At 34.5% G+C, this 15,441-nt stretch overlaps 1 protein-coding gene across 1 annotated transcript in view; it reads left to right on the top strand.

The window, feature by feature from the left end:
• Positions 1–15,441, top strand: part of ADGB (androglobin) — a 106,784-nt gene that overhangs the window by 31,772 nt on the left and 59,571 nt on the right. Inside the window, exons 9-13 of the mRNA XM_065632031.1 lie at positions 1,543–1,659; positions 7,081–7,175; positions 9,660–9,834; positions 10,610–10,700; positions 13,458–13,602. Coding sequence (XP_065488103.1) covers positions 1,543–1,659; positions 7,081–7,175; positions 9,660–9,834; positions 10,610–10,700; positions 13,458–13,602 — 623 coding nt within the window. The remainder of the gene's footprint in view (positions 1–1,542; positions 1,660–7,080; positions 7,176–9,659; positions 9,835–10,609; positions 10,701–13,457; positions 13,603–15,441) is intronic.

The raw sequence follows: 15,441 nt of genomic DNA, 5'->3' as shown, positions 1-15,441 counted from the left end.
TTAATGTAAGCTCTGGCTTCAAATTTAAATGTCTTTATTGTGCCACATGCAACTCTGTGGGTTTGTTGTTGTTTCACTGAACATATTGCAATGGTGTAAATTCAAAAAGTTTTGTTTTGTCTATAGATCTCATTAGAAGCAGCAGTAGTCTCTTGTTTTATGAAAACAGCTTCATTATAAGGCAGAGATTTGTTTGGCTCCGTGTCACAGCCATCTTTCTAAAGACTGGTTCCTTGCAGAGGGATAACAATCAGAGGGGTTACCGTTTCCCCAAAGGCAACACTTCTCTGACTATCAATAAATTGTACATTTCATAATGGATGTTACAAAGCATGATTACCTACAGAGGGTTCTGACAAGTGCATTCTAATGTCTATCTGCATTTTTATTTATAGCAAGTTTCCTGTTTATTCTACTAGGTATAGGTATTAATTTTCTTCAAGAACTGCTAATTCTATTTACATTTAAATGAAAAGCTTAGGTTTAGAAACTTATTTGTTCCAGTATCTCATTCTTTGCTGTTGATATTTGAGACTGAGTTTTCTCTGTTGCTGTTTTTAACTTGCAATTTCACAACACATCTAATGTCTTTGGAAGGTAGAAATCATGTAGTAAAACTTCTATTTCTTCCTAGATTTAAAAGAAAAAAAAATCCCTGCCTTCCCTGCTTTGAATCCCAAATATTTAGTCCAAATGTCAAAACTATTATAAAAATATTAGAAGAGACCTCACTGAGGGGGTGTTATCTGTTCTTAGGAATACTTGCTATCATTTTATGACCTACCCACGAGCATAGTAGATATTTCAGAGTTTGGAATGGACATGCACAGGGATGCAGCCACTGGGAGCAGCACTGTCATACACCCAATAGGGTGCTGCAGTGTATTCCCAGGAAACTTAGTAAATTTAATCCTGTTTAAGATTTAGAAATACTATCAGTAACTGAAGCAGCTAAGAATTAGGGAAGTGTTATGTTATGGTACAGCTCTGTAATCTCCAACTTTGAGGTTACAAGCTGTGTTCTGATGCTCTATTAATGTTTGGGATTTTTTGAACTAGAAATGTATTTTCCTATAGTTTAAATTTTAAGGCTTGGAAGAAGGTTCTGACTGTGGGAGACTTTTTTCTTCCATGTTCTTTGGGAACCAATGCCTCATCTATGTTAGATTACTTTGGAAATTACTGATGCATGTGAGTGGGGACATGAAGAAAATATTTGACACATTGCCAGGAATTCAGGAATACCTAACATTATAGTAGGGACATGAGATTTTTGGATTAACTGGAAGGTGGAATTGAAGCTTTCCTGGCCCTTGCTGCATAAACCTGCATTTACATCTTAATTTTTTTTTTTTTTTTTAAACTGAATGATGTTAATTCTTACTACATTTCAAATCTTCTGACTGGAGTAGTTAGTGGTTGATTCTTTTAAAAAAATATCTAAAATGTCATTAAAGCATTTACTGTGTAAATGAGTATAAGACCTTATGACTGAAAGTTTGTGTCTGAAAAAAAATATTTAATCTATATTTTGCTTAATAGAAAAAGCAGAGCAGAGAGAAACTGGAAAGAAGAAAGGCAAAGAAGGAGAAAAAGAAAAAAGCAAGTTAGCAGTTCAGTCTTCACAAATGGCAGAAGCCCAACAGGCCTTAACTGAAAGTAAGTCTTATTCTTTTGAAGCTAAAAATACAAACAGGAGATACATGGAAAGCAAAGGGCTTTGCTTTTATTTGGTTTTGAACTTAATTCGGGGGAAGTTAAATGTAAAAACTAGTATAAAAATTGCAGTTCTTTACAGGTTGCATTACAGACTGAAGTCATTATGACCTATTAAAATCCTATAACTTATATTAAGAACAGTATTGCAGTAATTTCTGTTTGATGTCAAAATGTAGAGTAATGATACGCAGAATATTTTGATGTTGTTGGCGAGTCATGTAGGGCCAAGAGCTTCCTTTCTAATCATTTATTTGTTCAATATCTACTTTATTCAGTAAATCGTGATTGTAAAAAGTAGGAATGCTTCTTTGCTGAAGGGCAGGGGGGCAGAGTGGCCAGATATATTCATTAGAATTCACTTCATGATTTAATCATTTAATAAATTATTTTATTCTGGAAATATATTTTGATGACTTTATTTTTTGTATTGATACATTTACGATAGCTTAAAAATTAAGTAAATTCTTGCTTTATGCATTTAAATTTAATTATTAAAAAACCAACAAAACAACAAAAACAACAAAAGCAATTTAAACAAACCACAAGTAAATACTAACTTTTCAACTAATCAGTCAAAAAGAAATGTCATATTTACTATCATAAATTATAGAAAGTGTTCATAAATGTACATTAAGCTGATTTCCTTTTGTCATTGCTTATATTCACATACATGTAGCATTTCCATAGGGCTAGCAGAAGGAAACATTTATTAAGTGGAATATTATCTAGTTGCAGATCAATAGGTAACAATAGGTAGAGCATCTTTCTTTGGGGAAGTAACTACAAAGTAAAAATGTATAACAAGAATTAAACTAACTATGTCAATTGGATTCCTGCATCTCAATTTAAATCCTTATTAAAATCAGTGGTTTAAGTCATTTTGGTTTTTATCAAACCAGTATTGCTGTTTGTCATCAGCAGATATATTCATTTGAATTCCTACCTTAGATACTACTGAGTTAAACAGCAGTAAATTTTAAAAAGTATTGCAGGAACATAGTTTGCTTTAGTGGTAGTACTTGTGGAACAAGAACTGAGGCATTTCACATGAATATAAGGAACGTGCCCAATACTCAAGCATGTTGTGGGGAAAAGAAAGCAAAGGAAAATCAGAAGGATCCAAGTGATGAATTCTAGAAATTGTGTGAAATGAGTGAAAGAGCGCTAAAAATCATCACAGTGTTTCTGTATGAAGAACCACATGACATTTTGATCTTTATTCTGCCATTTAATGCACAGTTTATGCTGTTTTGTGAAAGACAGTGGCCTGTGAAGAGGTTATTTAGAAAGGTTATTAATTCAGATGGTCAGAGAACTCTTTTATTCTAGATCTGAAACAGAAGAGACTTTTGAAAAATAATAAGAGGTAGATATCTCACTAATAAACTTGAGGAGAACTTGAACAGAAGTAAATGTGGAGATCGTAAAGTCAGAGGGTATAAGATATGGAGCACATTTAAGATTATTAGACTACAAAGAAACAAAAAGAAACAAAACCAAAACCAAACAAAAAAACCCCAAACAAACAAAACCCCAAGCCTGTAATTTGAAAAAATATTGAATTAAAATGCATTTTTATTGTGAGATTGTAGCCACAACAGAAAAAAACTTGTAGGCTTTGCAAGGCAGATGGTCTGCAGAGAGCAGCCCAGGATAGCAGAACTATTTTTGTGCATAAAAGAATATTTGAAAGTAGGGCTAGGTTCCAAGTCAGACTCCAGAAGCAGTGGTTGTAAAAAGTTTCTGAATTGTTCTTGGGAATTTTGCAACAATGACTTTACTTAATGCAACAGCTTTTACTTTTTTTTTTTTTTTTTTTTTTTTTTTTTAATGAAAGTGGCTTGAAACGTATTTCCAGGACCATAAAAGTGCTTATTTTCCTACTGCAAGTTTTCACTCTACCTATTGAGTGCGAGGACTTTAAGGGAACTGTTCTTCTTTCTGCAATAAATTTCACTACTTCTAAAATGGCAAAACCTTTTTATTCATTGCCCTGCGTATTCATTACATTGTTTAGTTTGATACAGATTTATATACCTGTTACTTCTAAGTATTCAGAAACTTCTCTTACAGGCTTTTGATTTTGTGTGTGTCGATGTTGTGGTGGGTTGATTCTGTCTGACAGTTGAGTCCCCCCACCCAGTCTCTTGCTCACTCACCACCAGTGGGACAGGGGAGAGATTCAGAAGGACTGAACCTCTCGCTCACGCCCAACCTACTCACTGGGGCAGCAGAGTGGGAAACAGAAGGATTTGATGCTATGATGTGACCTCTGCTCTGCAGTAGCTGACACACCGATGTGTCACCAACACTGCTTTGGTCATGTATCTGAAGCACAGCACCATACGAGCTGCTCTGAAGAAAGTTCACTCTGTCTCAGCCAGACCCAATGCAAATGCATACATACAGTTCTGAATCACTCACGCACTCAGACCAATGCCTGCTGCACCCCCAAATACAATGTGAGTTGCAGGATCCTTGAAGCATTGAACCTCTTTCCTCTATTCATCCTACTTCATGGATCCACAACCTGACCAGCCAGGGCTCTTCCTGAGAGCAACCAGCTCTTTGGTCCTGTGGCTTCTCAGCCAGCCAGTCCTTGGGAAGCTTTTGTAGACAATTAATATATTCCTACCAGCCCATTTTAGCACACAATCTGCAGTTTTCCACTCATCAGCCTTTTCTTCTAGTAACTATTTCCCCTTTTATACCTAGGGAGTCCATTCATTGCATAAAGGGTTTTTATGATTATATGATATGAGCTACTTAGGCCCCTTGTTCCTGTAAAGAGACACCACTCCACTTTTCATTTATGTGTCTAGACTAATGATTTTCCAAATAATTTCTGAACTACTGGAAGGGGACTACTATTCTACTGGAGATGGCACTAGGCAGGAATTTGTAAGTTTGTTCTCCAAACCAACCATTTATTTTTGCTAAGTCTCCTTGTGCCTTGATACCAGTGTTTCCTTTTGCTTATTCAAAAGAGTTTTCATGTATAAGTAGGGACCAGAACCTAATATTTTGTTCTGTTTTTCAAGTGCATATTATCATTTTGCAATATTTTTGTCAATTCTAAAAAGCACGTAGGTCATTTTTCTGAAGACTAAAAAAGTACCCTCCAATAGTCAGAGATAATACATGCCTAACACAACAACAGAGGTTAAAATACGAGCTGCATACCTGGTAAGAAGGATATTGAAAGCCAACTGAAGTGGTTCTGAAAGTTAAAACTCAACATCGCTCTTGTTTGACAAATAAATATTTAAGAAAAACTTTAACATACAGTATGAAATTTTCTGTAAGTCTTCCAAACCTATGCTTTTTTAAAAAATAAAAATGGTTAAGAACTATTAAAACAAACAAGTTTCATTCTTGGCTTTTTAAGTCTATGGAGATAGATATATACACACACACATACGTATATATATTGCATGGATCAATTCAAACAATACTTTCCTTTTTCCCACGGACTGAAACATTTATTCAGATTTTGTAGTACTCACTCTTTGTAAATGAATTTACAAAGCCACAAATGTGAAACATAAGCAGCTACAAGCGTTCAAAACCCTTTAACAAAGCACTGCAGAATTCTTAAATCCACACCGATGGGTATAAATAATAGGCTTTGCTGAATCTCTTTTGTTGTACCATATGTTATAACATTATTCATCTAATAATACAATTTTATCAAAGCTATCAGTTTTAATTAGTTTCCCTTATTAACAGACTATACTTGGTGGCAAATAATTTGCATACATCCTCCTCATTTTTTGTACAGTGAAAAAAGATCAAATAATTTATTATTTTTAAAAGGTACTGGCATAATGTTAAAATCTACTATTTTAATGGTAGTATTAAAGTGAACATGGTGTGTCTGGTTAATCATTTGCATGCTCTAATAATTTGTTCATCATTGTTTATTGTCTGCGCTGCAGACATTTTATTTCACAACCCATCTGGACTGAGTATGACAGCTTTACATTTCACCTGGTATTTGATTAAATACTTTTATTTGAGAAACACTTCTCACATGCAATGAGATTGGTGTGCCTAGTGACCTGTACTCTTCTGTAACGAGTAGTACATCGTAGCTACTACTGCTGCATTTGTAACAGATCAGAAGTGTCAGTAGGGACTGAGATCAAATCTTGCTTTTGATCTAGCCTTGCTTTTGAATAAGTTGAAACCCACAGCTAACACAAGAGCTGTGATTAATACAGAAATCACAAGCATATAGTAAGAAATATTAAGAATCTGCTGGAAAGTGATTGAGTAATTGAATTTCTAGAATAATATTTTAAGAAAAAATATTGCATACCTTTTAAATAGATGGATTTTAAGTCTGATGAATTATATTGTCCTCTTCCCTATCTTTCCTTTTCCTTTTCTGTTTTCTTTCTCTTTTTTCTTTGTATGCAGACAGCATTGTTTTATTCCATTTCACAGAAAATACCTATTCTTAGAGCAGCTTCCAGTTGAATACTTACTAAACATAGGAAAGAATTATCCTATATTTCAGGTGGAGCTGAAGGCAACAAAGACAAATCATTCTGATCAAAAACAGGTGTCACAACCTGTGTACTGAAATCCTGTCTTCACATGCTGTATTAGATGACTAAGGAAAAATAGAAATAGATATCCTTCTTTTTGAGCTGACAAACCACAGACCTATATTTCTAGTTTTATAATTTTTGGATTCTTAATTTCCCTTCAGCATGAGTGAACTGGCTGTCAGCCAGACAGCCTTGGTTCCTCTTCATCATTCAAGAACTAAAACAGCTTCTTTCACACATACAGGTATGAGAAGATTGCATGATTGCCTAGTGCAAAAGATTTCTAGGGGTGACAAAGTGAACGTGCCCCTGCCTTTATGCCTTGCCTATAGCAGAATTAGAGGAAAACAAGCTTCCGTAAGGCATGTGGGGTAAGATCTACAGGGTCACCCCTTCACACTTTCTGAAGCAGGCATCATTACCTGCATTTCTCCATCCCCTTGGCAGAAGAGCAGTAACCCTGGTTTACGAGCACTCTGTCTCTCAAACTATCTCAATCTTTACATCCATTGGCAGGAGTGACCAGAGCTTTGGTTTTTGATCCTTTCGCTGGCAAGATCAAATTTCATTTTCACTAGTAAGATGCGTTTAGCTAGCACTGAACAATCAGCGTGTTGTGTTTTTTCCGTCCATGGCTTCTCTTCTGAGTATTTTACCATGATTTCTTGTTTTGAATGAAATGACAGAGTCAGACAAAGGAAAGGATAATATAAGTAAGGCAGAGAAAGCAGAATAATTTAGAATGAGGTACTACAACATTTATTTACTGTTTACACTGTTCTAAAGCATATTGTTTTCTCTGTAGAGTCTTCTGTGCCACCTCAGCCAGAAATGGTCGTGTATGCTGGCTGTATACCACTACATTTGTTTGAAGAGGACTTTTTTTCATTAGGGCAGATGGTAAGATTCTATGCTCTCAGGGCAAGAAAGTATTATGTATTTTATTATCAGGATGATTCATTTTGTAATAACTGCATTATAAAAAAAATAAAATTAGCATAGTGAAACAGTCAGCAGGTAATGACTATCAGTTAAATTTATATTTCGGTATTTCTGTATTTTGATCATGCATTTTCCTGCCATAGCACTGCTCTTTTTTTCAATTTTACTCCACTTTCTTCTGGATCCCAGGAGCTGAATTCTTCTGGGAGAGGCTAGATATGGACTAGAAAATGCATCATGATGAGATACTTCTGAATGGAAAGACTAATTATTTTAAGGGCTACTTGAAAAACATGAATTACTTTTTTTTTTTCAGATTGCAATTAATGACGTCTCTGATATACATTATCCTACATGTTTTTCTATAAGAAATACCATGTTTATATCCATTTCTGTCATTAGTGTTGTAACTGGTGAAAGCAGCTGGAGAGAGTGTAGCACTTCATACAGCTGAAGTAAAAACAACACTTAAATTTCTACTTAGTCACTCACACTCTACAGCAAGCTATTTATAATGCCAGAGCAGGCTTTCTTGAGTGGATTATTAATTAGATTTACTGGTTTATACATTTAAATCATTTTTTTCATAATTAGCCGATTAAAATGTAGGCTGCCTTCTCATGAAACTGATAGGCTTCATAAAATAAATAAATTTCCAGAAATGGTTTGCAGGTGTTATGCTTTACTGCTCTTAATTCTTAGACTATTTTCTTTTTAAAAATGGTGCTATGCATTTTATGCTGTTTTGAAAACTAGCTTGTTCTCTGTGATTTTATTTTCTTTTATATTCATATAAGGTCTCAGCCATACTGTCTATTTGCTAACAATAAGTAATACTAGTCAACAAAAAGCAAACTGGAAACAGTGACATAGGGTTTTATCTTTCCTGCCACCTAAGGCCTTGAGTCTCAAACTTGGCTTTAGCCTGTTAAGGTACAAAGATTACTGAAAAAGGGGCATTGCAGGCCAAACAGAATTAGGCAGATGAAATCTGTATGTTTAAACCAGTATTTTAATAAAGAATGATAGAAAAATGGAAGTTGCCAGAAATCAAATATAGACGTGTAGTGGATTTATTGTGGGCTTCAGTTTAAAAAGCCCATTTTCAAGGTTTGTTTGGGAACTGAGAAGTACTACAACAACAGAAAAAAGTTTGGAAGAGTGGATTCATTGTTTGGGATACAAGTTGCTTCCTAAATTTGGAGGAAATTTTGTCACTGACTGCAGTTGCATCAGAATTTCCCTCCAGAATTTTTGCTGTGCTTTCTGGTGTATATGTCGTAAGATTGACGTGGCTTCCATTTAATTATCTTAAGTTTGCTCAAATAAAATGGAAAAAAAATCAATAGTTGAGCCATTCAAGTGTGTTTCCTACTCAGCACCTGACAAGTTCTCCTTTATGACACCTAGCTGTTTGTCTTCAAAATCCTCTATAATCTCAGAAGTTTTAACTTGCATTTTTAAGTTGTTTGAATATGGGCGTACCCAGTTACCACTCCTGTAATATATATTTATAAATTCAGAGATCAAATGAGGCTGATAAATTGCTTATGTGCCTTAATGTGTTTAATTTGATCCTCTCCCTTTAAATAACCACAGGTACTTTATTCTCTGCAGTTTGTAGTTACAGAACCTCAGGAACATTTGACAGTGAGCAACGGCAATCAGAGATTTGCTGACTAACATGTTAAGGAAATAAGTTACAGATGAATTATTTAGCAAGCAAAAGAAGGTGTATTTTTAAAATAAAAAGGATGTACAAATCTTGTAACGGAACTTTCAGTGGTGAAAAGTGTTAAGTACTAGACCATTATGATTTTAATGGGAAGAGCACCACTCAATGTCCACATCTAAAATTGCTCTTAAGTGTAGTGCTAAAGGCTTTGATATGTGAGTCAACTGTAGTGCCTTTAATGTGTCTTCTAAATCAGCCAGCAGATAAAAAGATTAACTTTCATGATATATTGGTTCAAAGCGATATTATATTCTGGAGATTTCACAAGTTATCTAAAAGACCAGCTGCTTTTAGAATTCTACCGCTTTATAAATTCAGCATGAAGTAAGGACATTTTCCTCAGAAAAAGTATTATTAAATATGATAATTTAAAACAAAACCTTATCACTGTTGTTTTCTTATATCTTCATTCTCCATGCGTTTTCTGTAGCAAGTGAAACAATATGGTTATATAAATAAGTTAAAAGAAGGGGTTTTTATGAAAAGTAAAACATACGTAAACACTCCTAAGTATTCAATTATACTTTTAATGCTGAATATCAAGTCCTAATTAGAATATTTTGGATAGCCTTGTCAGGTGAATGATTTTTTGTTTCATTTGTTATCCAAGCCATTAGATGCTTTTGTGTGCATACTGTTTATTTTTTGAGAGATACGCGGAGAAATGAGAGCTGACCCCAGTCAGATTATCTTTCCATGTTTCCTAGGCTGATTCTTCAGAGAAGCTGAGGCAATATGGGCTTTCCCACGTATATAGCCATCCTGTCCTGATTACCAGAACTAGATCCTGTCCTCTGGTAGCACCACCACAACCACCACCAGTTCCTCGTTGGAAGCTTTTCCGTCAGAAAAAGGAAACTGTTGTGACATCTGAACCTCAAGGTTTGTCTACTCAAACCTCCAAAAGAAATTTGTAATTATATTTTAATTATTATAAACATTTTCAGAGCCATACTCATCATCTGTTAGCTTAATTTCAATAGAACTTCCTTAGGGATTACTCTTTCTTTTTTTTTTTTTTCCTATTTTGCATTACTTCCCCTTAGCCCTATTATTTCTTAAATGCTTTGAGAAGTGTCTTAATTTATCTGTAAAAAAGCACTCTACTGAAGAAAATGAAGAGGGAGTGTTATCAAAGCAACACAGAATCTCTCTGATGCCAAGCCATGAAAGCTTCTGAACACCTTTTAAACCTTTAAAGTATGTGACTAGTCCTGGTGCAACAGCTCATAGTTATAGGAGTAAACTTGTTCTAGGGCTTGTCTATACTTCATAATGGAGTTAAATGCATGATATGAGATAGCTTGAATATGAAAGTGTTACAGGAATGCTAGCAAAATACACTGGGATCAGAAACAGGAAATTCGCAAAGCAGAATGTGCTGCTGTAGCTGCTCTGAGCTACCTTGGATAACCTTACATATAGGCTAAGCACACTTTTAATACCTTGCAGACTAAGGATCCGAGTGTTAAGCACTTGTTTTTTCAAGATATGTCACCCAAAGCCACTCGTGGTTGTTCTCTTCCATTCACATGTATGCTGTGATACTTGGAAAATATTATTTAGGGGTGATGAATCCCCCATGGAAATCATTTGTCAAAATTGTAGTATTAAATATCTCTCATTAATATATATTTAACAAGTTGTTTTTTTCCAGAGCCTGTGGTAAAGAAACCTGAAGAACATGTTGAGATTGCTAGCCTATTTTTGAATTACAAATTGCATCTTATCACAATACCCACAGACATGTAAGTATTCAATGTAGTTTCTGCCTTAACATCCTATTATTAGTCCATTTCACTGTGAAAGTGCAAGGGCTTATGCTTACTTGTGTCACGGGGAAAAATTGCTCAGTTCATGTAGTTTAAAGCACATCAGGATCAGAGCACTGTACTGTTTTATTGATGTCACGTAATTGGCAATCAGTGCATTTAAGATCAATATTCAGCAATATAGCAGATAAACCTCTCTACTAGACACTTAGAAAATGTTAATGAACACCTACAAACTTCAGAATACCTTTCTGTAACTAATCCAAGGAATTTCTAACCATGTGCACAGAGACATGCAGATGCAGTTATACGCATTCTGGCATTTTGGGTTACACACACACCTTCTCCTTTGGGAGTGCAGGTTCTTCTACTTGCACACACCTCCTATTACAGATGCAAGTTGGGATGCTCTAAGCTTTTTATGCTTCTCCCTACAACCTGCTCATCTACACGCTGGTGAGAAAGCCCCTGGGAAGTAGGCATGCACACACCTGAGGGGTGGGTCACTACTTGTCACACCCTGTGTGCACAGTCCCCTCGGTGGGTGCACACTTGTCAGGGCATCTGACATCAAAGGGCAGGGAGCTCTGCCAAGCAAAAACACTTGGCTAGTTTCTCTACTCGGTGGGCCCAAAAAGGCAGAATATTCAAGAGTTCACTAGAAATACTCTTTGATATCTTTCAAATTTTTCTTCAACTACTGGTCTTTTTCAATTCTTGCACTTAATAAGGAAGTCATTGACAGGCCAGTCAGTACTTTCATGGACATCACATATCTGGCATGGAACAATTAATGTTAATGTTTATGAATAAAACAGGCTATTTTTTGTTGGTTATAGTCGTTACAATAAGCCTGAGAGTGTAGGTGAAGCAGCTCATGTTCAAAACACAACTTTGTATAAAAGCCTCGTATTAAAGACTGTTGGAAGTCCTATAAACCCTTAAAAACTGGGGTCTTTAAACAGGGTGTCTTAGAGAAGTTTCAGAAATTGATGTATACACCACTTTGAATCAGTATTCCATATTCAGCATAATACTTGCTCACTGACAAGAAAAGAAGGCTTAACATTAAGTGTATCAGGGTCTTTTTTTTTTTCTATGGCATAATACATTACTGTCAGGCTTCATTTTATTATATGAACATTCGGTAGGCAACTGCGAGAATTAGTAATCTCCTTTATTTTATTCTGACTGAACTTCTGACAGAGGAAGCATTGACTGTATCACATCCCAAGTAAGCACCAAAAGGTTTATTTTATTTTGGAAGATATGAATTTTCTGAAGCCTGAGTCCAACAACAGTTTGTAAATTGTTGGAGGTGTGTGTACATTTTTAAGATGTGTACATCTTTTGTTAAGTACAGTTCTAAGTAAACTGCATAAATTGCATACTTGACAGGTTCTTCATTTTGATCATCATGATAGGATGGGTTGATGATAAACCAGTTAGGTTGGTGGTTTTTTTTAATAGCTGCCTTTGTCCATGAAAGAAATGACCTTGGAATATTCTGGGAATATAATTGTTTTGCTGAAACAGTTGCATTTTAGTGGTTAAAAATACATTAAGTTACTTATTGTTTGTTTCCAAGTAGTAGGAGTAGAAATATATAAAAATGCTCTAAGCAATATCCATTAATAGGTTATTAAAAGAATGAGAGAATAATAATTAAGATGTTGCCGTATTTGCATGTTAACATATTCTACATTGTTTTTTCATATTTAATAAATGGCTTCATAGTCAACTTAGCCCATTTTGTCAAGGACAATTTATTTAATGTGCTAAGTTTCCATAACAATCAGCTAATTTAATCTCTTGTGATTTAATTAACAGGTAGTAACCAAAAATATATAACAAATACTAGCATTTCCTTAAAGTAATAGAGCTGCTGAAATAAGATAAGGAACTTAGATACGCAATTGGAACTGAAACTGTTTTTAATCTCTTGCTTTTATTCTAATAAAATCTTTTTAAACATTCAAAGAGAAGGTAATTGTGACTGCGTTACTGCTAAAGATCTTGATATTTCGTTATCTCAATCCTTGAGAAGAGGCTTAGATAACACATGCTTAGATTTTTCTCTGTTCTTTATTGCTGCAATAACACAATTAGGTATTTATGTCTAATTGGCATGTGTGTGATACTGTTTTCATCTTGTTCTCCCAGTTTGCTTAACAAGCAAAGAATTATTTATATTTCAATCAGTTTTTACTTCTGCTTCCACTGAAGCCAGTGACAAAGCTTTCTTTTACTACAGCCAGAACAGACCTGGCCCAGGTTTCCTTGGTTATTGTGTGTTTTAGCTGTCTGGTAGCTATGGAGACCCATTTTGAGGGAAAAGACAAAAAACTCTTCTGACAAAAACCACTTTTCTTTGCCCTGCCTCTATTTAAGTAGTGCACATTATGAGTGTTTTTCTTGTCTAGGGGCCATAGAAATTTATTCACTTCTGGTTTCATCATCTAGTTGTCCTCAGCAGACTTGGGATTTATATTTTTGAGAGTCAGTTAAGAGGGCAAAACTTCATATCTTTTCAGCATAGATTTGTGTGTAGTGCCAAACCAGTAATGATAAGGAATATATATGTATATAGATCTTGTGCTGCCCTATTAAGATGTCAAAATAAAGGAGGCACAAATTATTTTGAGAAAATTCTGTTAAGAATAGTAGTTATGAAGATTGTCGTTTGAAAGTAAATGTACGTATTAAGGCGTTTGAAATTTCTTTGTTATTTAGCCACTTTCCACAGTCTACCATCAAAAAAGGATTTCATTCTGTATCCTGTCTCCCTTCTCTTACTGAAAGTGATGAAAATGTAAGTGACAGTAATGTGGATATGAATCAAAGTGGAATACACCCAAATGAAGAAGATTATTCTCAGGTAACAATTTTCCTGATTTTTTTTACCTTGATATTCCAAAGGCTAGTGAAAGGCAAAATAGAAAATACTTAATACGTAAATATGAGTTTTACTTAATACATAAATATAGGTTTTCAAAGAGTTTTCAGGAAGCTTTACTTTAAATACCCCCTCCCTGGGTATTTAAGTAATTTTCCTGCTCTTAACACTTCATAGTTATATTGATGTGTACCAGGTAGGAAATCTCTCATAATGCTTTTCATTTTAATCTTATTTTTTATTATTTATTCCTCAGATTTTAAAAGTGCTATTGCTAACACTATAAAATATTTTGGTTTTTTTCTCTTTAAAATCAATTTCATGGGAGAGTCTTAAGAAGATACTCAGGGATCTTTATAAATAAATGTTTACTTCATGTTACGGTTAGTGTATTTCATCTACAGTGAAGGATGTACCAAGGCATGTGGCTACTTGAAAAATGTAAATTTTATGAACTTGTGCCTTAGAAATGGTATCCTCATTTTGTTCTTAATTGAAGGAGTTCAGGCTAGATCTAGAAAAAGAGTTAACGCTTCATTGCTGAGTTTGCTTGCTCTTAAATTTCAGAAGCTTTGCCTTCGAAGGTAATCCTCAGTCACGAATTAAATGCTCAAGCTTCCTGAGCAGAATATTTTATATAGGGAAATAATTTGCAACATAGAGAAATAAAGACTTAAATATTAAAACAAACAAACAGAACTCCACTGAAGTTGTTTTATTTGCTCAACATCTACAAAAGAACCCAACTTGGCAGTGCCAATATCTCTTCAGTTTCATCCTTATTGCAGCAAACACTGCTCATAAGAGCATCTGAAAGCATTTCTCTTTCTCACTTTAAGAAAACTGAGGCATAAAGCAGTCTAAGCAATATGCAAATGCTTTCAATGAAGTTACACTCAAAATCTGGATCCAACTCAGTAAACCACTTATACTTTGCGGAAGATGTAGTCTCCCCTTGTAAATGTTTACTACAGTTCTCCCCTCTACATTTATTTTCTATTCCAAGCGAAGAATGAGTACTTCTTCTGTATCTGTTACATCCAATATGAATATGATATAGAAAATAATTTAAAAGAACCTATAAAATGTATTCACAGATTGTGCTGCATAAAGGAAAAGCAGCAACAAAGTCCTTATCCACACTATCCTGTAGCAAGGATGACCCAATTATTTTAAAATTTCTACTGTTCTTTTCTGGGAGAAACTGATAAAGATACTTGAGGATAACATTTGTGGCATTTGGCTGATGTATAGTGACTGCCTGTGAGTTACAAAAGCTGTTTGAAGACATACTGTTAAGGATAGTATTAGGCATCTTCATGAACAAAGAAGGCATAATTTAGTTTGGTAAATTTTGAAATAAAGGGGAAATAATTTTCTATGTAATTTTTGGAGGGCCTATTTATATGTTTCCTCTTCAGAGTATACTGTAATACCATTTTTATATTTTGGATCTGAAAAGCAATTGTTATAAACTGTTCTATATCTATTGTATCTATAGAAAAACTATGTGTGTCGGTATAGTTATTGGGTATTTATTAGTTTAAAATAAGGTAGTTCTGTAGTGAAGGAAAATTCTTCGCAATAGAATATATATTTAGCTATTCTGTATTTTGTGTATATTTATAAAAAATAGTTTAATTAGTACTTCATGACCTTTTCAAAGTCTTTTTAATATTGCAACTGAAGAAAATCATTACAAAATCAGCAAGGTAAAAAGGAGATATAAGCAGCATCTTACAATATATAATAATTATTGGTTGCATAACTTCTGTCTCCCTAGTTGTACAAATATAGATTTAGTTAATTACGAGTTAATAG

This window comes from Caloenas nicobarica, chromosome 3 (genome assembly GCF_036013445.1).
Source record: "Caloenas nicobarica isolate bCalNic1 chromosome 3, bCalNic1.hap1, whole genome shotgun sequence".
Lineage (NCBI taxonomy): Eukaryota > Metazoa > Chordata > Aves > Columbiformes > Columbidae > Caloenas > Caloenas nicobarica.
This window is presented reverse-complemented; position numbering and strand designations above follow the sequence as displayed.